This window comes from Lissotriton helveticus, chromosome 6 (assembly GCF_964261635.1).
Source record: "Lissotriton helveticus chromosome 6, aLisHel1.1, whole genome shotgun sequence".
In the NCBI taxonomy this organism is placed as follows: Eukaryota; Metazoa; Chordata; class Amphibia; order Caudata; family Salamandridae; genus Lissotriton; species Lissotriton helveticus.
The window spans coordinates 1554123121-1554150451 of record NC_136067.1 but is presented as its reverse complement, the minus strand read 5'-3'; the positions used below and the strand labels follow the sequence as shown (position 1 = coordinate 1554150451).

Below are 27331 nucleotides of genomic sequence, written 5' to 3'. Positions count from 1 at the left end.
AATGTTCATATCCCATGGTGAATGTACTGGAATTGTGCCCGTCTTCCCTCTGCCGCTCTTTCAAGAGTTGTCCATGACCGCCATGACATCTTAATTTAAAATTGATTTTAAAGGAGCCCCTGATAATGGCAAATAACCTTTAAATCATCTTTTCATTAAGTGTGCAGCTCAGAGTTAAGTGCTCTTGATTGGGTCAGCACTTTCAAGCCTATTGTGGCATTTCAGCTGACTTCCACAATTGGTTGCCTTCTGCTCTGCGATCAAAAGGCCGGGCTCAGTGATAAGAGCGGTGTGACAAGAAGGCACCCTGAGGTCTGCTGAGCTGGTAAGAGCTGAGAGGAACCTCATTTTTCAGGCATGCAAATCTAGCTGTCAGGGTGCCACTGCCTCTCTTGCCCCTGTTTTTGAAGAAGGCGGGAGCACAAAAGGTCCTCTCCATCCCCCGCCCTCCCTTTGTCCGGTCTGTAGAGGTTGAGTTGCGGATGCCACTATGCATAAGGACATCTGCTGGGCTCTGAATACAGTGCTAGAGAAAATGTGCCCTGATACAGCTGCTGCCGCATTCATTATGAATGTTATCCTTTGTTACGGACGTCACTGCGATTAATCGTCAAGTAAACATCGTGGAGCGCACTCCTGAATTTCAGTTTAAAGGCATCCTAACCCGTTTGACCATGTGGAAGTAAAAGTTATCACTAACCACTCAGTCCAAGCTCAGCATGCATGTGTTACTGTGATGAGGCTCCACAGCTTAGAGGTGTGTTGGATTCTAAAACTACTGTTGGGATTTGTTTTATACTTTCTTAAGAAGATTGTTGTTACTTTTGGATGCAAGTTGGAGAACTTAGTAATTTGGGTTTCATTAAAGAATATTAGCAGAAAGCAAGCTAGAAATATCAGGATAGTTGGTGATGCGATAGAGCTAGTTCTTTTTGCCAAATTGTGGTTTATTTGGTCTTGTAGGAAGTGCATGTCCTATCCCAAGCACTAGTGATTCAGACTATAGTAAGAAAGTATGGTAAACAGTGAACTGATATGGACAGGAGTCAACAAGTGTTCTATGGTTTTTAGAAATTTGGTCAGTTTGAGGCGTTGGTCCATCTTTTGCAGCAAGCTGTTTTAATGTAATTTTGGCTTTGGGTTCGGGCTCAGCCTTGTCTAGGGTATGGATTTCTAGACACTGATCGTGTCCTGGTCACCCTGTACCGCAGCGACACTAGCAGAAAGACATAAACTAAACTCCCTTGTTTTTCTGGTCCTTTTTTCGCAGCTGCTTCAGTGTGTCCTCTAAGATGAATACCCTTGTAATCGGATTTGACAATAGTTCATAGAACGGGGACCATCCGCCCTATGAAGAAGCCAATAATCGTGCTTTGAGAACACAGACTGGGATGGTGGAACATACTTACAAAATCCCAGCAGCATCTTTGCTGTACTTTTATCATTTAGTCTGATTAGAAAAGACACTATTTACCATTTTATTATTATAAGAATATAATATTATTTTACTTATACCACTGCCCACATACAAGCATAGCAGATCACCAACCAGCTTTTTCATTTGCCCTGGTCCAATCGCCATACCATCTAAGCTAGACAACTAAATGTTTTCTTTTGTCAATGGTCTATTTTATAATCCCCTTATTGTTTTGAGTAGTCCCTGAGAAAAGAGAAACATTTTTTATAAAATGCAGATAAGTCGCTCATTGGGCCGTGAATTTTGGATTAGGCAAGCTCATACTCCGGTTTATTTACGTAGTTGCTTCAAAGAAACACGGCAAAGTTTAACTTTTTTTAATTTTATTTTTTAGCTATTAACCTGGGCAACCTCCTCCATCACATGTTATTTCCTAAGAATGTTTCCCTCTTTTTAATTAATTTGGATGGATGGAAATGCCAGTATTAAACATCCTTGGAAACCTGTGTATCGCCGACAAAATTGGCGCGTCTATGCTTCTTGAGACATGAATGCATTAGAACCACCAAGTCACTGGATACTGAGCACCTCTATAAGATCATTCAGTTCTAGGAATCTTTCTAAGTGAGGCCACTAGAATGAATGTGTCCAATGGGCCTCATTTCTGCCATTTGTAAAATTGTCTCCCAGTCTCTGCCTCGACCTATTTCTTGGAGGAAGGTCTTTGGAGACCTTGAAGGAAACTTATTCCACCATGGTTCCCATTGCCTTAACTTGAATTAACGAAATTTGTTGCAGAATGATTACAACTTAATGCTTACGGTGTGCTCACCCCAAGCACTATATTTGGAAGAATCCACAGCGGAAGAAGCAAATGCTAATTTGCGTCAATCTTGAATAATTTTGTTTGGATTGTCCACAGGTTTTCAGTTTTCATCTAAAGTCAGTCCCTCATTTCACTCACAGCACAACGTCACTGACTGGGTGTGCATGTGGCCTTAATTGACTCTACAGAATTACTTTCAACTTCATATTAACAACCTTGCCCTCAATAAGTGTACGGTGCAGGAATGACATTTGCATCTTTTGGAGAATTTGCAACTCTCTATTTCATTATAAAGTAAATAAACTCTTATTATGAAAATACCGTTTAACCCTCTTGAAGAAATTGACTATAAACGTTACATATTTAGTCTCTTTATTGCCTTTGCTCAAGTATGCTTCCCTCTTTTGATGACACTCTAGCACTTTGCTTAATTGTTATGATGTGCAATGTCGCTTGTGCCTGTCATTTTGTACATATTGTAATCTATGCACACTTAAATGGATTTGCTTCTGCCTTATTCAGCCATTGGCTTCTGTGGCTCAGAAACCTTCAGTCGTTGGTTTGCAACAATGTCATCCAATAGGAGTATTTTAGTTTCACCTTCTTGCTATTGGCTGTTTGGGTGTATGCATCCACCTCCATACATGAGGGACGATTTTAAATCTGAAAAGTGCACTTCGTTGCCACACTTTCAATACTTTTTCATCCACACCTTGTACATACAAAGTGAGTTTTGACCTGCAGCAGGCATCCTATTATTGCTTTTGTTAACATTCAAGTGAGAATGTAAAACCCACTGGCTTTGCTAATGCTTGTTCATTGTACTGGATCAGGCGATCATATCCTCAGAAAAACTGCTCAATAGGCTCACATCAAGCTGTATCCACCTTGCTCCCTCTTCACTTTGCTGTCTCTCCTTTTTTTGTACGCTGTGACTTCATCTGCTGCCGCTGTCGATGGCATGTTGCCAGGGGTTCATTTCAACTAAATTACTTCTTCCAAATTTTCATTTTTTTCTTTTCTTCTTTTTCCTTTAACACCACTTTTAAAAATATCTCTAGATAGGATAATGCATACATCACTATTGAGTGGGCGGGGGAGCAAATCAGCATCTCAGTGCAACTTCTGTTTTGAATAATCTCATTACAATTCTAGACATTTTGTTCCATCTTCGCTTCTTGGCAGATCTTTAAGGGATACAAATGACCGAAATGTCAGAATAAAAGTCAGAAAACCCTAGGTGGCTTAACACCTCATTACCACTTGGGTTTGACATGACTGATACCTCCCTTAGTCTCAGTGGACTTCAGTTTTCTAGACTGTCATTAATCCTTATGATGCTGCTGTGTTTTCCCTTCCATCAAGCTTCATGTTTGTATTGTCTCACTCTGGATTTCATGACCTGCCCTGTGGGCATTAATGGGAACAGTGTGGAAAGCATAGCTCCTTGTCGAGGACACACATTGATGCTTTTGGTAAGGGATTTGGTCTTTCTACTGTTACTTAGTATTGAGTTGTTTAGTTTAGGTTTTCCTATCAAAGGCGGGTCTGGTAGCTTAGTGGACTAATGCGTCCACTGTAGGGACCCGTGTTCGACCTCATGGTCACAGGTTGAAATTCTGAGGGGTCCACTCAGCCTTTCATTCTTCTGAGGTCGATAAAATGAGTACCATTGAGTTGGGTAACAAACATCTGTAAAGTGCATGTTCACTCATGGGTATCTTGCCGCTGAATAACAAATACACATGTTATGTTGTAAGTGCTTATTTTCAACTGACATTTGGCAAAGAGGTATGGATGGCCTGCATGGGGACTATGGATTTATTTATTCAAGTTATGCCACTGGCCACTACCCCCTCTCCCTCACCAACAGCGCAGAGCTCCTCTTTAGCGTGCCAAGGCAGAGGACCAGGCATCATTATAGAGCCTAGACCCCCACCGAGGTCCTAATCCGCTAATTCTTGCTTCTCCTCAAAATGATTGGCTAGAAGCTTCACCCCAGGCTTGATGGGCCCTACCTTCAGAGATGCCATGAAACCAGTAGTTTTGGGCTTTAGTTAGACTGGCTCCATGCCACACCATTTCAAACTACACCAATTCTGGACAAAATGCATCCCTCTGATGTCGGTAGCCCGCGTATAGGCGTGCGGTGTTCATTAGAAAATCTGAACTTAAGTCTGACTGGCCGATAGGTTCTGAAAGCATCCAGAACTCCTCCCACCTCCTTCGAGACAACCGAGAGTGACAGTTTGAAGCCGGTCACTACGAAATCTTCACACAGGTTTGCTGCTGGCGGCTTCACTGGTCTGCTGTCCAAAACTGTGTGTCTGTGCCCAAGCGCTAAAGTTTTGCTCCCAGAGGGCAAAAACACCACAGAGTGCACGTGAAAGCAGTGTGTCTGTGCCCAAGCACCAAAGATTTCCTCCCATAGGGCAAAAACACCACAGAGTGCACGTGCAAGCATTTGCAGTCATTTGTTTCGGTTCTGCAACTAGGGGCCTCCTACCATTAATACTTACACACTTATAGAGTCTGCAGTAGCCTCTCTTTTGAAAAAATGTAATTTACCGAAGAGCATTTTGAGTTCATGAAATGTCGGCTTAACATTTTTCGGTATTTTTGGTATCTCCTGTCTCGGCCTTTCCAAACACGTGTTACGCCAGAAATCATCAAACATCGCCTGCAGCCATTAGTCGGGGAGACTCTTCTGTATAATTTGTGGAATTTGGTTTTCCACAGAAAAGATTTAGGAACAACATTTCTGCATTTAGTGTCTTTTGGGGCTTTGGAAATAGCCTTGTAGATATTTCTGGCATTGTATGAAGGTTTACCTTGGAAGATTGCACTGTGGGTAAAAAGTACTAGTGCGTAATCTACAAGGACGATAACTCTGAGCAACTTTATTTCACACATCCCAGTAGAAGCATCATTTTTCTTGGCCAAGAGGGTGGCTTGCGGCCTAGCCCCAACATCTTGCAGCATGTGTAAGATGTGTTTCCAAATGAATGTACGAAGAGCTTTACCCTGACAATCCGAGGTTGGGTCAGTACTTTCACCACTGTACTGAGGTCGAGTAATGGGAAGCGTGTACCTGATTTTGAAGTATGTTATGATGCAACACTGCCTCGAATGCAGTATTTAATGTGTTATTCTGCACTGAGTGGACCGTTCCAGTTGTATCGAAGTCTTTTACCTTATTGCGATGGTTAGTCAGGTGAATGGTCTAATAGTTTGTTGTGAGCGGATCATTTCGGCTTTGGCACACCTCAGCCGTTCACTACTTTTTCTAATCCCAATCCTCGCTCTGAACTGGGCTTGAATTCTCATATTTGAATACAACAGCAAAGCATTCTTCACAGGTGCAGCTGCACCAATCTGCCAATGGATGTACTCTCCGTTATGATCAGAAGGCCACTGAAATGCACACTGCAGCTGTTCACGCTATACACACCCTCGGGGTCCGTGGCCATTTTCCATCCTCACCCTTGTTGGTCAGTGCTGCTGCATGTGGTGGTAAGGAAGTCAGCCACAAGATGAGCATTGCTAATACTTCTGCATTATGTTTCTTGTAGGCAGTGCTTAATTTGTAAAATATTAAGTCCAAGTGCTCAAATTTGTGTAGGAGGCCACACCCACTTCCCTGGCTCCACCCACTTCCTTGGCTCCACCCACTTCCTTCACTGGCTTCATCCCCAGTCTATTGGCTCCACCCACACCCTCAACTGGCACTGATGAAAGCTAGATGTAATTCCTACCTTGGTAATATGATGGTTGACTTGAAACACATATTGGTTTTCAAGCTCCTTGGGAAGGATATCTTAATAAAATGAAGGCTAAACCGCAAATGAGACTGGGTGTCGTGACTTCTGGAACCAAAGGTAAAGACTCTAAAGTAATGCTGAAATTACTATCTACTTCTGTTGTATTTTGTGTGGCCCCAGGGTTGCTTTTCAAATAATACCCTAAGCTTCTCTGGACCAGTCGTTTAGTAAAAGACAGTACCACACCTCTCAATTCTTTTGCTCTGAGAATTTGGGGAATTAGCCACTGATGTATGTACATTTTGTTGCCAAATGATATAGGACATTATAGAGCTCAGGGGCACAAACCCACTATGAAGGCATCTGTCACATTAAGAATATATTGGACTCTGATAGAAGCACAATATGCCCCTCTCTGGCATATCCACAACCTGTAACTGATTTATGCACATCACTCAGTCCTGTATTATGTCAATATGGACAGCTAAAACCTCTGATTATCTGTATGTATCAGATCTCCAAAATGTGCAATATCATAGGCTCCTGTGTAGGGATCCACAATCACCTTCTTTGCCCTCTGCTCATGGCAGGCACTGATGGTTTTATTTTTCTGGGTCAGTTTCAAGGGTAAAGTTATTGTGTTTCCCGGGGTTAATCTGGTGGGGCAGAAGTAACTGCCCTCCATACACTTTGCAGTAGTTGCTGTCTGCTCCTCCTGAAATCCAGGAGGAGGCCTCCCACTGACTATCCACCCCCGATCGGAAACCTGCAGGCAACCAAGCATAGGAGCTGACTCCTTCCTGTTATGAGAGGCTCGCGATGACAGACGTCACTCTGCCCTGAACCAGCCTGCTCGCACATGCCTGCCCTCACCTTAGGTGAAGTACACACAGGATCATGCTGTCTGCCCCATTGCCTTCTAGCGATGTGTGCAGTGATGAAAACATGCTCATCACTTCCGTAAAGAGGCATGCGAGAGGAAAACGGGATTTTAAAACGATTAGAGCGCTGTCCTGAACTTTGTCTCTGTGCTTCGTGTGGGTATGAGAGAGCAGCTGGGAGTTACTTCTGTGCTTTGATCTGGAAGCCAAATACTCGTTTAAATAAAGCAAAACAAGACAAAGAGATGGCTGTTAACATGGGATTTTCTTCTCCCATTGTGTGCTCCAGGGAGGGACCCCTCTGTATGAAAACATTAGATGAAAGGTAGGTGAGCAGAAAGATGTTCATTGAAAGTCGAGAGAACAGTAGCAAGGCCTGGAGTCTGAATATCAAAGCCTCCTAGGATGGATTCATTTGTCTTTTTGTCTTCCTGTTTTTCGTCTCTTTCCTTAATCCTTCCGTTGTTTGAAGATGCAGTGTAAGGGTTTTCTCTTCATGCCTGAATGTATCTGGTGCCCTGCCTCAGAATTCCTGGACACTGGTACCATGTCCTTTTCACTGTGCCATCTGTATGTGCCCGTGGCGATGCTTTCTTCCTTGGAGTAGACATGGTCTGATTGGTACAGGATCTTCGTGAGTCCGTCATGCCAGCTATACCAGACTGGTATGAAGAATGTGCCAGTTCATAGTGACACCCCCACACACACACACACACATTTTGCATCTTCTCTTAAAGTTCATACTCCGAGACCAAGATGTCTTTTCGGGTTCCATGTTATGTTGTGTGCAGTTAGCAGACCAGGAGCCCAACTGTTGTTAGGCATAGCGCCTAGAGTTTGACCTTCTATAAAACGTTGAAGTTAGAAAAGACAATGGAGTAGACATTGAGAAAAAGTGGGCATCACTTGAGATGGTACTCACCGGGGCAGGGATCCAGGATCCAAGCGCTCGTTGTCAGAGCGAACCCAGGAAAGCCAGTTGCTCCGCTTTCTTAGTTGCTATTGGAAGCGAAGTTTCAGGCTTCTGTTGAAGAGAATTCCTAATACAGTATCTGCCCAGAGGAATAGGCCGAGGATACTGATGCCAAGCCTAAACCTCATCTGCCCATATAGCTCTCATGAGAATCTAGTGTTTTATGCAGGACAATTATTTAAGAATGCTAGATTTGACTAAAATGTTCTTGTTCTCTCTCGCTCTCTTTCTCGCTCTCTCTCTCTCTCTCTCTATATATATATATATATATATATATATATATATATATATATATATATATATATATATAATTTATATTTATGGGGGGCTGGCTTGTTGTTACTCCAATTTTTTTCCACCCACTACAGTATGGGGCATTTGGTCAGCCCGCTTAAGCCTTTGGCTTACTTCACTGCTACCAACAGCTTTGCTTTTTCACAAGGGACACGTCTGCATAGTTCCCTGAGTGGTAAGAACTGCTATGGCGAGGTGTGCTTTTGCAGACCAAAATATATTGTGGAGGGCCCAGCAGCTCAATAAACTTTTACAAAAAACCATGGCTAAACAAAACCGGCATGTCCCAGCCAAAAGGCTGACACTCCATGCCAGATTTATTGGTTTTGCCAATGCTAATTTGAGCATTCTGCTGGGTGCTTGTTGTAGAATTCTAAACCACCAGCATGTGGCACCACCAGAGAAGTGCTAAACCCACATGTTCTGTAGAAGAATGTCTTGAATAAAATTCTAGTGCAGCAAGGGATTGGAGTTTGAGAACAAGAGGTTAGTGACTGAAGGTATGTTGTCACAGTCCTAGCCTTGAACAGACGTTTTGCCAAATGCACAAGGGCCCTAACACACATACAAGCAACCGTCTCCTCTGTCTCATGCCCAGTGCTTTGCCATGTTTGATTACCAATGAATCTGCCACCTTTGTGTTGTTACCGTGTAAATCTACGGATTTGTTAATTAACCTGAAAAACCATTTTCCAACGTGTCCGTTGTGTACTTATGCTGCTATGCTTGCGATCTGGCATCGATGTGCATAAGATGACCCCACGCATGCTGCTTCCACGGGGGACTCACATCCTGCTCATTTAACCCTCTCCCTGTCTTTTCCCCCTTGCAGAGTGCGACAAGCTGCGGCGTGACGGCTATCGCAGCTCGCAGTACTACTCCCAGGGACCTACCTTCTCCGGCAGCACAAGACGCATTGAAGATGAAGAAGAGTGGGAACGCAAGGTAAGTGAATGCCGCAGTGTCTAATGCAGGTGCTGCTGAAGAGCGCTCTTTCTGGTGCACGGAAGCAGCACCCCTTTCTGTGTACCCTTCGCATGGAGCGCTATCTAAGAGGGATAGCTCGTGAGATGAGTCTGACACTATGGGTTTGCCTTGCATGAATTTCCCCTTTCTGGTGACAATGATGATATTTCCTGCGTTGTGGAGGATTCTTTAGATCAAGGCTACTCCAAACATGTGAATTGAGACCTCAACACCCTCATAGAATCCAGGCCATTTGAGGTATAAGGAACATGCCTGGGTTCATAGCAATTATATAGTATACAGATAGGGGAAGCCAAGAAGAAGCAACCACCAGAAACAGCATAGGTAACAATTATAGAACTTATCTTAGCTAGTATCAAGACCCTAGTTCTTCTGACTTTAGCCTGCCTGCCTGCTTCTAGTTGGGTAGGTGACGTGTCAGCCATAGTCGCCCAAGCCAGTTCTAATTTGGCTCTTCACAAATATGGTTTCCAATCTTATAGCTCGAAGAAGCCAGAGAGATCTCCGCCCGAAAGTGGAAATGCCTCTCCTATTCTTAGCCCCATTCGAATTGATGATTGTACCAGTTTTTCTGATAAACTTTTTTTGTAATTGTCTTGTGCTTGTTGTGTATAGACTTGCTTGTTTAGGTTGCGAATGAAGAAAAGCAAATATGATCTGATCTCATACGCAGCCCTTTATTAGTGCACGTGTACATTCATCTGGTATAGTTTAGGCCTTAGTTGGCTAAATGCCAATTTTTCAGGATAACTATGGATTATGTCAGTGTTTAGAATTTACAGTGACTCCATGTGAATGTATGTGAATGTCCTAAAATCAGTATAATCATAGTCTCATAGCGTTGGGCAGCGATCTTGTAGGTCACACACTCTTAAGCCTTGGGCATCTTTACACAGCATCAGCTTGCAAGAAGGAATCCAGTAAGGGCACACATGAGAGTTTGGAGACTACAGGGGAAGCTAAGAGCTCTCAAACAGACCCTCTCTTTAAGACCACTTTGCATCATAACAGCCCCATCCCTTTGAGACTCCCCATCTGGCATAGCAGCCAGGCGACTTGTGATGGGCCCTGGTGGTGTGTGGCTGCTGCCGACACCTGTGGGAAAGGGAACTTGCAGCAGTGCAGGCAGACGGATGAGTCCAGTATGTGAGATCCTGGATACTAGGGGGGTAATATAGGGCTGCCAGCGACAGCCACTTTCTGATGCAAACCGAGGGTATGTTCAAGTGTTGAAAAGAGGGATGTGTTAGTTGGAACTGGAAAAGTCATTTGGTTCAGGCCACAGGCAGCTTTAGCTGTGTGTTGGCAGACCTGTTGTTTCAAATGCGTATCATATACTTGGAGTGCGCTTTGGTCGGCCCCTTGCTCGTGATTGGGTGGTTTGGTAGTCTATCCCTGGTGTCTGCTCTAGATTCAGTGGCTGTCCTCCAGATTTCCTGTGTGTTGTTCCTGCTCAGGAGCCTTTCAGTTTCACAGAGTTCTGATTGGATGAGTTGTTTTATTCAGTTGCTGCTTTGAGAGGACTCTTTTTCTCTTTATGTATCAGCACTCCGTGGGAACGCATGCCTTTCCTTGTTCTCTCTCCCACTTCATTTCTTTATTTTTTATCAATGGTCGCTCAGCAGCTGGAAAGTACTACCGGGCCCCTTTGAGCTTCATTTTACTACCCTGCTCCCAGTTTTCTTTATTTCTTTTTTGAGGGCTCAGGAGCTTGCACTGGAGTGCTCTTTGTCTTCCTTTTCTTTACTTCTTATTTACTTACAGCTATAAATTGGCAGCCATGGTAGATCAGTAATTAGGAATGGCTGTAGTTTGTTACGACAGATGCACAAGGACTGGTTTAATAGAAAAGTCATTGCCAGGCTGCTGCGTGTGCGTTTGCCTACGAAGGCAAGAAGCATTGGCAAAGTTATTAGCTCCGCCTTTTGGAGCCGAGGTCTCTTGGCTTTGCCAATGCTTGTGTTTTACGCCAGGCTTCTGAATATTGGCTGAGAGTGTTTTTGTGTGACCTCCTTTTATAAGATGCTAGGGAGTGATAGTCACACGGTGTATATTTTTTCCGTCTCAGGCGAGAACTTTTTTTTGTTTTTAACCAACACTGAGCTTAGATGCCTTCCATTAGTTGCCACTGGCTGGTTTCATTGTCACTCATTTGCTTTCTTAGTATTAGTCGCCTTCCATAGGCTTTCCTTCCTCGTCTTCTGTTTCTGCCCCCCTCCTCCGCCCCAAAGTTCGTGAGCGCATTAGTGTCCTTCAAATAGTCCCTTTTTCAGGTGCTATTTTTTCTTTTCATTTAAGCACTCGGTTCATGTGTTTTCCAGCTGTCTCCCTTGTGTAATTCTCCTCCCTCCATTTTCCCCATTACTCTCTTACTCTCCCTCCTTCATCTGTGTGCTTCCCCTAGCCCCTCCTGCTTAGTCAACGTTGTCTGTGTGCTTCCCCAAACCCCAGCCCATCCTTCGTTGTCCCTGCGCTTGCCCCAGCCCCTCCCACCTATGCTCTGTTGTCTGTGTTTCTGCCTCAGCCCTTCCCACCCTCCCTTTGTTTTTCCTGTGTTCCCCATCCCCTCTTGCATGTCAACTACCTACACATGCTTCCTTAACTCCTTCCGCGCTGATGACGGAACCGCTCCGTCATCAGCCGCGGTAGCGCTGTGCTGATGACGGAGCGGTTCCCTCATGGCCCGCTCGACGCGCCTGCGCGGCGCTAATTTCGCACCTGCGCTGCGGGTTCTATTGAGCGGGCGGGGCCAAGACAGAACCGCTCCGTCTTGAGCACAGCTCAACCGAGGCTGGTGACGGAGTAGTTCCTTCACCAGCATGGGCGCGCCGCGCCCCCCCCACCCTCCCCCGCCGCAGCGAAGGTGCTAACAGCTTCCTGTTAACTCGTCCCCTACTCGCTCTCCTCCAACAGACAGGGCACATTGTGGGACGAGGCCACTCCGAGGGCAGAATGGCAGCAGAGAAGGACACTAGGTCAGACTATGGGATGGGAGAGTACATGGTTGACAAACAACCCCCCCCCACCCAAAAAAAATATGTGACTTGGCCAGGTGATTTTTAGCCTTGCTGCTGAGCAGCATGGTTAAGAAATCTTTGCCAAAGCCAATAGCTCTCCTGTTGCCTTTGCCAGTGCTTGTTTAAATAGGATGTATTTTGGGGCACATGGTTTTGAGGCTGGTTGCCTCCTCCTCATCCGACCCTGGTCGCGCTGGCGACCGTTGCGGAAGTCGTGGTAATTGGAAAGATGGTGGGGGTGCTGGATGTGCTGTAATTACCTCAGGATTTACCAGCACAGCTTAAAGTCTGCAGGATTTCCCCATTAGCGGAATTGCAGCTTGTCTCCTACATGGCGAGCTGTTGCCCTGACCTGCACCCACACAGCTCTTGGCAACTCAGCGAGCTGTCTGCCGCCCCTGGCAGCACTGACAGGACCGAAAATGTCTCAAGAAGCATTGTCAAAGTGAAGCACATTTTTTTGTTCAAGTCATTGACGTTCTCCCAGCAGTGTTGCTTATTTTGTGCCCTACCTGGCAGTTCAAGAAAGTCATTTAGCTTTTTTCTTGTTATTTTAGGAGAATAAAATATGTTTATATATAAAGTCCTGTCTAGTAACAAGAATATAAAGCAAACTCAAATTTCAGTGCATTTGCCATTGGACGTTCGGGTTCTGTTGCAGACAGGCTTCAAAGACAGAACTCCTGTTTCGGTAAAATTTTTAAAACTGGTTTTTTTCTACTTCGGCATTTGTTCTTGTGCTGCTGAGATTTCCGTTAGGAGCTTTGACCTTTAGCGCTAGGACACTCCTATAGGAGTAACTATGCGCTTTATAAGCTTCTTTATTATTATTTATTTATTATTTTCCAAGTTATAAAGAGCAGCACAAATATGGGAACCATAGTCCCAGGGATGTCTGGTGGAATAGGGGTTCCATGTGTGATCCTATGCATCCCACGTGGTCCGCCCATTGATCAATGGATTTCACCCCAGGCACAAACTGCAGTTATTACACTCCCCAGCACACGTCAAATTTTCATAAAGGTTTCCCTATTATGGTTGAAAACAGTTCAAATAATCATGCTCAAACAGGTAAATAATTTTTTGAAGATTCCAATCGGTTATTCGTTGTTTTATTCCATCATTCTTGTCTTTAAAGTAGTCAAAATAGGCTGTTTTGACTACTTTAAAGACAAGAATGATGGAATAAAACAACGAATAACCGTGATAGGGAAACCTTTATGAAAATTTGACGTGTGCTGGGGAGTGTAATAATTTGTATTTTGAGTTTAGGCTCACGGTTTATAGAGTTTGGTGGTTCTCTATACCTTTCAGCACCATCCCATATAAGTATCTTTACCAAATATATATGTGTAAATTCCACCCGTAAGCGCTAATAACCTAGGAGTAATACCACATTTCGAGATTTGTCTACACAAACTGCATTCATCAGTCTCTGCCAGTTCCAGAGCCCCCCCCCCTCAAATTCTATTAATCCTGTGATCTATCTCGAATTTCGGAAGTATAAAAGTGGGTGTCCGCCAATAAGAATATGCTTTTAATCAGTGCCCGTAGCAGTGGTGGTCCTCCTGTGGGCTCCGCCACCCCTACTAAGCCTGACCGCCCATTTCTTATCGCACACTTTTTGGGATAGAACTTTTAATATCTCGTGGTTTGTTGCTCATTAAAAGTGATGTAAATCTCGGACCTGGCACAAGTGCACTCCCCGCTGCTTGCATGTGCTGTTTGACTTACCTCCTTAAAATATAATTAAAAAAGCTCTCTGCCCCCCACTGGTGATGGCCATGTGGCGACCTATTCTCTTTTTAAAAAACTTTTTATTTAACAGACATCAGTGATACTGTACAACATTACTTCATTCTTTATTCGTTTATACATGGCATCCCCCCTCACATCATAATTTACCCTCCTTTGGTACGGCAATATATTAAAGGATCAGCAAACAACCCTAGGTGACCCTAAGCCTACACATCCCCAGTTCACTCCCCCTCACCCTGGTCTTAGTAGTCTGACCACCCTCAGGAGTTCCTGTATGCTTCCCAATGACTCCACACTATTTCCCATTTGTTGGGGCACCCTCTGCTCTCATATATTGTCTCCTCAGCTGCACAGCACCAATCCATATCTATATTCTATTGCTCTAACGGCGGTGATTGCGTGATCCCCAGGGGCTGCCTGTTCTTGCTCTACTTGGAACTCCTCCCTTGCACCCACCAACTTCTGCTGTAAGGCTTACCTTCAAACTTTTTACTCACTTTTTTAAAGAATATTAATATATTCAAAACATGCTCCCACACATACCAGCACTCCTGATTTAGGGTGGCGACTCGTATGTTTTTGTAAGCCACAAAATGGCAGTTTTGTCGCTCACACCTGCTTTTAGTACAAGACAGTGGGGAAAATTAAGTACTCACAATTTTTTAAAACATTTTTATAATCCTCCTCCTGCTCTGCCCCGTTATATTGGCTTGCATTCATTTTTGTTTATATTCGGTTCCTTTAAAAGTATCCTATAACTCTTTGTTGTTATGCTGGTCCCTGTCTCTAAGCAGGTTCTGGGTCAGTGTTGTCCTCATGGTTCACAGATGTACTTAATGGTGGTGTCAGCTAGAGTGGGGCGGGACACTGTTTTCAGGTTGTTTGTACATATACTGTTCTGTATAGGTCATTCGAGTACCTAGTGATTTACAGCACAGTGATTTACAGGGTGGCATAGCAGCCTCTAAAAGTTGAAATGTTGTCCTAAGCTAGCAAAGCCAAGTTGGAGCTCTGACCACAGTTTCCTACTAATTAATAATTTTTTTAGGCCTGTTCAAGCAGCGAATGCTCTATTTGCTCTCACACTAGGTTTATGTCTGGCAGAAATTCCACCTCCAGTGAGTGTTAATAGTGACCAGCAGACTGGAGCACTTTTGTTCTCTCGATACTAGCATCTTCTGGATTTTGTGAATCGACTCGCAGTTTACTGTAGCCGGCAATTCAGTGGGGACTCCGGTGCACATCAGCAATATTTATCTCCTGAGTCAAATCTTCTCGCCTACGCTATCTGTATGTGACTCGCATCTGCTGGCCCATGTGTGTCGCAAGGATGAGTCCATGGTTTGTAGCTCCACTAACAATGATCGCATCAACAGCAGGTTCGGACCTCCAGAAAGACAACATTAACTAGTATTCTTGCCCGCGTCCCAAACCCGCTTCAGACATCTCACAACCTTCCATCGCAGGGTCTCCCTCAGTTCATCCCATTTTCTCTTCATTAGTTATACAATTCCCCTTCCACACACCCCTGTGTCTGATGGCTTTAACCCCTTCGCAGCAGGGGTAATTCCCCCGCTGTGCTGGGGAGTGGGGGGGCGCGCACAGCGCCCCGGTGCTGATGACGAGCTCAGCTCGTCATCAGCCACGGTGCTCGTGTGCTGATGACGAGCCACGCCCGCTCCCTAGAACGCTCAGCACAGCAGGGGAATTATCCCCGCGTGTGAGCGTTCTAACGGCCATGACGAGCTCAGCTCGTCATGAGCACACAGGAACCGTGGCTGATGACGAGCTGAGCTCGTCATCAGCATGGGAGGGGTTAAGCCACTTATAAGTAGATCATGTGATTGTGGCCAACACGGAGTGCCTGGATTTGGTGCCCAAAAGCAGAGGCTAGCTGGTGAATATTTTGCTAAATCGCTGCAGACATTCAGAAAAGATGGACAGGAACACCACGTGTCACGCATACTAGGCTGCAGGGCGAAATGCACCCAGGAAAGAAAGGTGGTGCTGCCTGCATAGGTGTGGAACTAGCTGCAGAAGTGTGTAGTGCTGCACCCTCTCCGTGGCTTCGAGTGCACGCCTACATTTACCTATTGACCATGGTCCGTGTGGTTGATGGTCTACATGTGTTTTTCCTCGGCGGTCCTCCTGTACATCACTAACTGTCCTTCCTACACATCACTAACTGTCCTTCCTACACCGTCCGCCTGATAACACAGTAATCCCATAAACACCTCAAAGACCATTTTATTGTAATTGGCATGCCTGCACTATGCCTTGTACAGAGAACTCACTGTAGGTGCTAATAACTGGATTATTTTCTCCACCAACAAGAGTTTTTACACAAATAGCTTACCTCAGTTTCACGTGCTTTTGTGGCCACAACATTATAAAAAAAATTTACTCATACAACAGAAAAGCTGAGAAACCCATTTATCCGTAAAACACAAATCGGATACGAAAGTAAACCGATAATTAAAAAGAAAGTACTTTCATATCCCTGATCCTTAACACAAACTTGTGTTCCAATGAACATCTTCCCATAGTCTTGTTGCTCATGGTTGTAGCAGTTGGGCAGTAGTGGCCGACATTTAGAAGCGATTCATGGTCCACTGACGCAGCATTCGCACCTTGGCGTTCACGTGGTCTCTTTCAGAACTTTAGTTTTTTCCCCTACGGTTTGCAGCTGCTTGCTGCCTAGATCTAGGCATACCCTGCACCCACAAGTACGCCATCTTGTGTATCCCAACCCCAAGGGACACTGTCCTTGACGCTTCACCATCCAGGTTACCCTCAAATGATAAACTAGAAAGGTGATGGCTGCACTAGTACTCATCAGCAGTGAACAACTGTTATGATGGTGCAACACCCCTGTAGCCGTGCTTTAGTTGCCTTCCTTTTCTTAAGAGCCTCCCACTGTCTTGCGCAAAAAAACTGAACTTGAAATACATTGTCGATGATGATATGGAATAAGGGGGTTACCCTGCCTGGGCAGTACTGAGCACAGCACCAGTTACCTCACTTGCCTCCTCACTCAGAGCACATTTTCACTTGAAGTGCACTCAAAACATTTAATACGTTTAATTACAAATTCTACCACCACTAGCCATTTTCACCACTTGGAGGCCACAAAATTAAGTTGTGTTTTTAATCGCATACGTTTCCTGTCATTTGGTGATGGTATTTAATTTACTCAGCACTGCAAACACACCAATAGCAGTTTGCCAAAAAAGTGCACTGCAAACACATCAATAGCAGTTTGCCAAAACAGTGCACATGAAGTACAGAGTAAACATTAGGTATTGTTAACAGTACTGAGACTAGGTCATAGTAGTGTCTCATTGTAATTTTTTTTCTTAAAAGCACCTTTATGAACTCAGCAGCAGGTAGGAGCACCTTCAACGCAGAATGGGCTGTGTGCGGGGTGCTCTTGATGGATGTATGTCATCACAACGCATGCTTTTACAACGCATGCCATTACGACGCAGGTTTTACATCGCAAGTCGTTACAACGACTTGCGTTGGGGACGCTGGATAGTGAATAGTTTAATTTACTATTCCAACTCCAGTCCCCGTGGATAGTAGGGAAGGTGTTGGATAGTAATTAAACTATTCCCTATTCTAGAGCGCCCTCCAGCGCAATTCGTTGTAATGACTTGCGTTGTAAAAGTTGCGTCGTAATGGTAGTGCGTTGTAAAGGATGTTTCCCGCTCTTGATGCCCCACTCGTCATGTGTGAAAGTGCCTGATGTTGAGCATACTGTCCATTGTTCTTCAGCCTATACTTAATACTGCATGCTCTTGTGACTCTGTGGTATGTTCTGGTGTGCTTACTTTTTCTTCCTCACCCTCTTTTCTTCTCTCTCCTCCTGCAGCCTACCCTCTTAGGCTGCCTAGCTCAGTCTTGCATTAGTGCCTGCTGTAACTTGGTTCCGTGGAGCCTTCAGGTACCCAGCCCGCGAACGGGCCCATCCAGCTGTCGCGCATTCAGCTTGATGTCATGGTAGCTTTAGCACATCTGCAGCCCACTCCAATCCCTGGACCCTTCTAGTCCATTGCATCTGCTTTCCGGCCTGTTGCTGGGCACTAACCTGTGTGAGCTCTGTGTGGTGATCAGTGCCAGTCTAATGTGTTAGCATTCTGCCTCCTAGCCTCAAATCTTCCTAAACGTAGCGGTAACAGTCTAGACTCGCCGTCTTAAGGTGAATCCTACTTTCCTCAACCTTTAATGTAAATGTAAATGTAGGTGAGCTTATATAGCGCACAGCTACCCGTGGGTTTCCCGGCGCTTTCTGTACACCTTGCGCTATGTAGGCGGCCCTCCTTGCTCACGCGCAGCTCTGGGTCTGAGCCCCAAGATGCTTTGCAAAACATCAGCATAACTTCACTGTAACCAAAATGCCTAACCGAGCAAGAGAATCACAAAGAAAACTACTAACCACACTCATACTCCATCTAGACCTCCGCATCAGATCCTGCACAAATGCTACACTCTTCTTCTGGCTTTGAAGCCTCAGGTTGGGGAACCGCCTCAGGGGTGGAGAAACGCCTCTTAAAGGGCCTTAGAACACAGTCCAGGACGGCCATGCCAGCCAAGTTGGGGAAGCTCCTCCCACCCTCCCCGCCACATAGTTTGATTGGCCCTGGGCATGTTCTGCATTTGAGGCAGGGGAAAGTCCTCCCGCCCTGCACGCCTATTCACTTGGATAGAGTGTGAGCATGTCGTGATTTCTAGGCAAAGTGGTACAAAAGGGGGTGGTGATGGACGGAGCATCTGAACCAATCAAAAAATGTACGCAAGGCATACGCTTGGCTAGAGTGTGGTCCTGGTGAATGCTCTTGGAGTGCTTTTGGAGAACCGTCTGGGTCACCAGGGACTTGTTCTGATTTCGTATGGCATGGGCATTCTTTAAGGGAATAACCTAGGTCTAGTGTGCAAGTAGAAGCTGGAGCATATGCTCCTTCTGTTTTTATCTATCCAAAATGTGCATAGAAGCTCCCAGGTGTGCATAGTAGCAGGTGATCAGGCCAGCCAGGTATTCTATTATGAAGAGATCTCTGGAGTAACTACCTGGGGCTTTCGGAATGTGTAGGTAGTGCTGTGTCAACCTCCCACCTATCCATGGTAAATAAAACATGCATCACTGATATTGATAATAATCCTGACAGTCATTTGCAGTGTTTAAAGGCTTGTAAGCCAATATGAGAAAGTATATAACAAAAGCCAAACGAAATACTTGATGGTTTGAATAAGGCACCATGAAATACAACACCACTTGAGACTTAATTCTGAGACTTAATTCATATACCTAAAAAGATTTATTTTTTGGGCTGCTCCAGGTCTCTGCGGTGGCAGCCAGTTGTGTCTTTGCCATTTCAGGGTTCAGCAGCTGGAGGATATTGGGGCATCGATCAGTTCAAAACTGTGTTTTTGGGAAAGCGCCTTACACAGACCTTCCAAATGCAGGGACTTCAGGCCATACAGAATGCAGGGTCAGCCTGATCTTATGTCGCCGAAAAAGACTTGATTTTCAGTTTCCGAAGACTCTGGGCACATTTAGGTTTTGTAGCTACCATGGTTCACAAACTATTAAAACTTTACATGCTTGAGTCCTGCCTAGCTCAGTTTCTACAAAAGTCTTAACATTTCTGCGCTTTCATTTGTGTTGAATTTGTAGACGTTTAGTAATCTAAGGCTGTATTGTATTTTGAGTCGATTTTACATGGCAACATAGACATTCTGGCAGTTTCTGACTTATTTCTAATTCTTTTCTCATTTTGATTTCTGAACAATATTTAGAACTGCTTTCATGACACTTCAATTGTATAAAAATAGTCCTGAGTATATTATGTGGTGCAACGCACAGCCATGGATGCAGCCTTGAAAAAAAGTCAACTATACTCCACGAATTACGTGTGTTAATGACAACTGATGCACACCTGCTTCACGTTGTATTCATGTGTATGTTTATGTGGATTATATATACCTAACCTAATTCAGATGACAATTTAAATTTAGTGCAGTTTATCAACTGGTGTAATAAAGAGGGCACAATACTGTGACTGGTTGTCCACAGCCCTTCAACCTATTTCACTTCAGGACTCCAAATACCCCATTGTGATAATAACTCAAAATTGAGCTTTAAACTTCAATTGCAAAGAAATTCCACATTTATTTTTAAAATACTCGCTAAAAACTGCGGCAAATGAAACATTCAGAAAATTTGCTCATCCCAGTTTTTTAATTGACGCACAATGACGTAACTTGTAAGCGAGTTTGTCTCTGGCTCTCTACGTCTTTTCATTTGGAGCCCAGCGGTGTGATTCTGTTTTGATATGGCTGTCCAGCTAAGAAAAATAGGCAAGTCCCGCCCCCTTCCAGATTTAAACAATGTAGCAGAATGATCACCTCTTAAAGTGCCAACTTGAAGGTTCTTCAAACAACGTTTGTAGCTGCTGACTGTACTTGACTTTTGTGGGGCTTCTTAGGTCTTTCTGTTTTGCTTACTTTTTCCAATTTTACCATTTTTAATTATATAAGTCACTGTAGAAATACTATGTATGCCCATGCTCGCCACTCTTATATTGATGGATAGCGTGCACAATCTACCTGTGTGTGGATGAGGCTTTTAGCGGGACGAGGTGTTGCATGACTGGTATGTTTGAAGAAATAGTGGGCATACATTATGATTGGAATTGAGTTTTTGCTTTTTTGTGGTCACAGTGGCATGCAAAAGGCCTTTCCTGTGCATTTTAATATCTGCTTACTTTCCAACAGTGGGGCATTCCCAGTCCGGGGACAGGCCATGTGATTCTGTGGGATAAACCCAGGTGTCGAAGGCAGAGATTTATGCAACTAACCTGTAGGCTGATTCTGAATGCGCCCTATTTCTCCCAGGCAGCCTGTTATGTGCGTGCCCTCCAAGTTACCAGATCCCCTTCCGCCCAATCTGTATAAAAAAAGTAGGCTTAGTCCAACAAGAGAGGCTTACCGCATCCCGTAGGGTGACTATTGATAAATACAGGTGGGACCCACATGTAATAAAAAAAAATCTTCAGTGTTTTGTTGTAATCGGCTCAGACGCCACTAAAGTGCTTAGCATCGCCTCCGCTGCGTTGAGATTTGCGCCAGTTTACAATATGCTGGGCCACCGCAGCTCTTTTCGTTATCCGCATTACTGTCAGTTGCCCGCTTGTCTGGGCAATTAATATGAAAAAGAGGAGCACTTTTCTAATGGATTCTCTCCGTGACTGGTCACACTGCACAAGTCCCCAAAGGCCCCCGGCCGACAGCTGCGACGCGAGCTACGGTACGGTTTCAGAATGACATTTATTGATTCTGACAGCATTAAACCGGCCAGGACTAAAGTAGGTTAGTGGGGCTTATTGTCACCAGCTTCCAGACACAAAGGCATCTCAGGTCTTCCCTTTGAAGCTTCCCGAAGCCAGAAAGACCCCATTTGTGGGAGGCTTTCAGCCTGTAACTTTTCATTACATTGAAGCTGTGTGTACATTATGTTTGGACTGCAGGTGTGGTTTCCCAGTATTTGCCTTTACACAGTTCTTGTCAGTGCTGCTACTGTTGAAAGTAGATCCACTCCCAGATTTTCAGTAAGTGTCAGTCCAGATGGATTGAAAAGTAGGCATCACCATGTACTTAATTAGTAGCAGAATAACTGGGACTGCAGTTTTTTTGTTTAGATCGCTGATCTGTGAATTGTGTGTTCCTATTCGATTAACATGGCAAGGCTCTGACCTCAGAGGATGAAGTTCCTTAGTTAGCAAGCGTAAAGGTGGCCATGTTCTAAGGTGCCTTTTTGATCAGAGGTTTTAGTCTGGTAGCATTGCATAGTTTCTTTAAAACTAGAGGTGGTAAGATCCTTAATGTGAACTGGGCGATACACGTGCTCCGCTGGAAGCTGTCATGATGTGTGAAACTCTGAGCCTGCCTCTGTCTTCAAATGCGTTTGTAGAGTAGACCACAGGTTTCCGTTTTACTACAACTGCTTACAACTCCTGCCGCTTGCAAAAATGCTTTGAGTACGAGTGGGCGGTTCATTCCAATATTCCCCACCCGATTCACAGTATCTACACCAGGCTTCTGTGCAAGTCTTTCCATGTGACTCGGTCATTGCCTTTCAGCGAAGGGTAGAAGTGCGCGGGAACTCAACCGGCTTTAAGCACCAGTATATTGAGCTGGCAAAGTGGCATCCAGTAGAGAGGAGAGCTGTTTCTCTGGATCTGTCCCAAACTCTGAGCATTTGGAAAACTGCAACCTGTTTACCTGAGACTCGCATGACAACTGGCATTTGAAGCAAGGAGCTTCTCCTTCAGTCTTTTGGAATTTCTATGACCTAGAAATCAAATGGCGACAACGTTTTTGAGTTTTGAGTAAAGCTTTACATTAGTCCCTTTAACTCTTGAGTCTCATTATCAAGAGGTTGGGTGGCTGTTGAGTGATTCTTTTTGGTTTCTGGTCCTTCTGAGACTAGAATGCTGTCTCGTGACTGCCTCACACATTATTCAGTTCTGGACTTAACAACGTATCCGTGTGCGTCTAGAATGCCACAGATGTGTTATATAGCCGAAGAGCAGTGCGCCATGAATTTGACTGATGCGATCTCTGGTCTTTGTATTGTGTGCGTCCGTATTGTTTGCGTGTGTATTGTTAGTGCGTATGTATTGTGCAGGAGTCACATGTGGCATCATGGATAGTGATTGCAATATCCCTGGGGGTGAAGCAGCTTTGTTTCAATCAATGCAATCTCGTGTGTCAGGCAGCGTGCTCTCTCGCTTTGATCACAGTGCTCGGGGGCTGGAACCTGTCACATCACAGTGCATCCCCGACGTTGATCCACTGTTTCCTTGTTGGCGCATTAAGCCTGATTTTCGCCTTCTCACTGCGATTGTTCCTCAAATTTCTTGCTGGAAAAGCAGTTCAGTCATGCTTCCAGTCTCCCATTTAGCCTTTTCATAGTTTTATCTACCAAAGAAGTGCCTTTTCTTTCTCTTTTGCTGGTAGGTTGTGGCCCTCAAGCAGTTTTGTCTGGCAGTCCTACAAACGAGTGCCATTCAATGTTTGGTCAAGTGCATGCCGCTTTCTTCTTAGCATTGCTGCAGTTCTCCTTGATCTGATCTTGGGGCCGCTTTGCTGTCATCTATCCATTACATAGGACACTGCCAGTCACAACGCCAAAACAACTAAAATATGCACCATCCTCCTATCCGCTCACTGTCTCCATTGACCTGGATCGGATCTCAATGACATGCTTGGCCAGTCTTCTCTTGCTGCTTTAAGCCCAAGACATTTGAGGAAACTGTTAGTCAGCACCATGATTTCCGCCACATATTGCCTTGATTTCTTTTTTCATCTACTGGCCCATGCTTCCATACCTGCCCTTGTATCTCAGATATGCCCTACTGTTAATATCCTTAACGAAGACAATGCCCGTAAGTGCACAATCTGTGCTAGTGTCCATTTGCAAAACTGGCGAGAAGGCAGCACTGGTCCTGATGTCTTTCTCTACTTCCTTTGGCTGCTCCTCCTGATTGTTAAGGTTTCTGTGAACCAGTGTGGGGCACTAGGGTGCAGCACTAGGCCTGAGCCATGCAACCGTGCAAGGGTGAACTCAAGAGTACTTCTGGATCTACACCACTTACTTGTGGGATGTTATGAGGTTTGGCAGTTCTGTTTGGACTGTTTCTATTGGAAGAGGACCAGGTGTGATCTGCATATTGCCGGTCTTTGTCTAGAGTAGAATAGGGGCAAAATAACAATGGACGGGAATGTACCCCTACTAATTACCTGTGGCTGGGATACATTCAAGCATTCCATTCATCATAGTTGTGTTTTTCAAAGTGAGGTACCCTAAAGGTGATGTGTAGGTCAAAATGTGGGTCCTGTGCTCACCGTGCCAAAAGTGTTCTGCTGCACCTCACACATGAGACCCAACAAGTCTGAACTCGGGCTGTGCTTGCTCGTATGCCCGTCTACAGGAGACCCAAGTTGGACTGTTATAGTTGAAAGCAGGACCAAGCTAGATTTGCTTTTGCAATGGATCTTGTTTGAAGTGGTATAGTCAGGAGATTTACCAAGACCGACTGTCATCTTTGTGCAGCAGTTTCTCAGGATCAGGCCACTGACGGCTGGCAGTGGTTTGGCAATTGCCTGACCACCATTCAGAGGTAAATCTGTTTTGTATACCTTTTATATGAATGAATCTGAGAACAAATTCCTGTAGGCCAGGATATAATCAGAAGTTAGCTATGTGAACCTCTTATTGGAATACCTAATGACTCCATAAGTCTCCTCCCAGTTTGGGATCTACAGAATTTCAGGTACACCCCGGAAGGCTTACAAAGTTTGCCTTGCAAAACTTTGCTTACTAAGGAAAATGTATGTCAAGAACGTTTTTACCAAATAGCTTCACCTATTTGCTAAAGAATTCTCCTGCTAGTGGGTGTAACTGCTTTGCAAAACGGACTTTTCCGTGATCTTTTTGCTGAAACGACAAATTTCTAAGCTCAGTAAAAACTCAAAAAACTATTTGAAAAAATGTTTGTAAAGGTTGTGGAGAAAATTATTCCAGGTTTGCACAACTCTACTCTAGCCAAATCTTCAATTACAAATTCAGTTTATGATCAAGAAACAAATAACACCGCTATCCTGGAAGCACTGGCACTGGAACTGGTCTTTTAAAAAAAAAAAAAAAGCATTTTTACAGAGTTTTATATAGCGCAAACTTGACCCGAATCGGTTATCAGAGCGCTTTACATAGCACTAGTTTCGTTACATGAGGCCACTCATTCATTTTTGTTAGGCACGGGGAGATTAAGTGATTTGCCCAGAATCACAGGCTGTTCAGATTCGTTGCCGAGACTCGAACCCAGTTCCCCAGATTGGAGGTCGACTGCCCTAACCGTTAGGCCAACTCCTCTCCCCAGTCTTGAATACTACAACTGACTGTACATGATCATCCGCAAGACTGATCTCCGAGTCTGAAAGTTTTTGTTCAGATTTCAGAAGCACGACTCATGAGATGGGACCTCCATCCTCTATTTAAATTCAGGGTGTAATATAAGCATCTAGACATCATCCACAATAGCATCAAGCATGAAAAATAACTCTTGTCTGGTAAACCAGCGGAGTCTGCTGGCCAAATATTAACTTGCATGGCTACAGACATACATTGAACAACCTGCTTTAAAATTACTTCCCCTGGCTCCCATCACAGCTACATAAAAAGCTACTGGAAAACACTGAATATCTAAATTCCACATTTTTTTAGCAAACCTTAAGCCAAGTAAGGGACTGGGATTTAACTGAGGCCGCAACACTAAACCCTGATAGTGTAGAGGCCCCTCTATCATTTCACGACCTTGTGGTAGCTAGGTTCATTCAGTTCCTGGAACCTACTGTAATGAACAGGTAGATATTTGGAATTTCAACTACTTTTGGAATATGACTTTAAATCCTTTTGCATCCACCATTTGCAAACTAACCTAAATTTGTAGGTGAAAACTCCCTTAGTAAAACACACCCAGTGCCTCCCTTCCTACCAAAGATGAAACTCAAACATCTCCACTGAGGAAACCAGGGGACCGTAAATTGTTAAAATGTGTCTGATAGTTCTTAGACAGTGGGAAAAAGTGTAAACGCCTTGGACAACATAAGTAAGTCCTTCTTTTCTCCCCTCACAATGAGCACTATGATACCTGTGAGTCTGCGTATGAACAATAGATAGTCCATGTAAGCCAGCCTGATCTGATCTTAAATCCTTTCAAAGCATTCGTACCAGTCTTGTAATATTTTAATGTTTTCATTTGTTTTAGTTTATTTTGCTTGTTGGTGAACATTATAAATGTCATTGTCTCCAAGGGCAAGAACCTGTTTAAAATAATGTAAAATACCTTGCATAAGTGCCACAAAAAAACCAGAGCCCCAGCGACACAGGGATGTTATAAGACAGCTGAAATCTAATTAGTTACTGCAAAGGATTGTTTTAAGATCTTTCCTGAAGGTTGCAAGTATGTGTATCCTTATTACGTAGGATCAATAAATTCTATATCTTTGCGCCAGCTACTAAAAATCTGTGGCCTCCTCTTCACCGGAGTGAGATCTTGGAATATGGAATATATTTGGGCTGCTTGACCGTACGTCGTGAGGAGCTAAGCTTGCGGTGAGACCATACTGGGCATGTGCAGCCTAGACCCTGTCAGCAATGCTTCTATACTTCTGTGCTAAAAGTCACTGCAATGTTCCTGCAAGTGCAGGTCTCCAAGCCACATCTGTGTCCAAGGGTCATTTTAGTCATACAGTAAAGGGCTCTAGGGTGTCTCCTAGTACAGGAATTATCTCTAAAGGCCGTCGCCCGCAGCCTCAGAAATGAAGTATTGCACAATGCACGTCATTTGCCTTCGTTACAACATACATAGCATAGCAGTTGTGCTTTGCCGGGTTAGCTTGTCTCCTTGCCCACCATTTATTTTTAATCTGCCTGCTTTTTTTTGCTAGATTAAAACCTCGTCACCAGCTCCCACGTGCCATCTGTCTGCATTTTTCATGGTGCTGGAATTATGTTTACTTACATGCTTTATCCCCCTTTTTAGAGCTCGGTTTCTTCTGCAGAAGAGGAAAAACTTATTGGTTTCTATCGACCGAAAACTCCAGTGCCTGATGAACTTGCCGACATCCACACCCAGACCAACTGGACCAAGTCGCTTCCCTTGCCGACGCCAGAGGAGAAAATGCGCCAGCAGGCACAAGCAGTCCCTACCGATTTGGTCCCCATCAATGTGACTGGTATGTGGCCCTGTGAGGTAGAAGCGAAAGATACTTAAGGGGCTCAGGAATAGAGTTTGATCCAGGGGAACAGAGGTGGTGTGTTTGAGGGAGCATATATATCTTAAATCAATAGAACGCATCACAAGACAAGTCCCTTGCATTTGATAATTTCTTATAGACCATTAGAAAAATTATTGCACTACCTTCCGCTTGGTCATATTTCATAGACCTGTGTATTGTAATTCTATTGGGGCATCTATAAATCCCATACGTGAAGCTCTTTTGTAGTAATGCCTACCACATAGGGCCTTATCGATGGCAGTGCCCCAAAAAGTAGCGCTAAACTTGTGGTATTACCAGTCAAGCTTACTGCCATATACATTTCACCAGAGTACATTTTCTTTACAAAGACCTTACTATGGGAAATGAGCCGAAAGAGTATGACATGAGAAAAGGGCCTTGCAGCTCCTAGCATTTTTGCTTTCATTACACGGTCTGGATACATGGGCACTCCCTGTGAACCATGTATTGAGGCCTGGAGTAAAAGCAGTTCATCTTTTGCATATTCCCCCATGTTTTATCCTGCATCTCGCCCCACAAGGATATTGCTGACTCAAAGTATGATTCGCGATTC

The 27331-nt window shown here is 44.3% G+C and overlaps 1 protein-coding gene across 10 annotated transcripts in view; it reads left to right on the top strand.

The window, feature by feature from the left end:
• The window catches only part of NHSL1 (NHS like 1), a 471418-nt gene that overhangs the window by 423829 nt on the left and 20258 nt on the right, over positions 1-27331 (top strand). For all 10 annotated transcript variants that reach the window (XM_078649349.1, XM_078649348.1, XM_078649345.1 and 7 more), the window contains exons 3-4: positions 8985-9097; positions 26523-26715. In XM_078649349.1, the coding sequence (XP_078505475.1) occupies positions 8985-9097; positions 26523-26715 (306 nt within the window). The remainder of the gene's footprint in view (positions 1-8984; positions 9098-26522; positions 26716-27331) is intronic.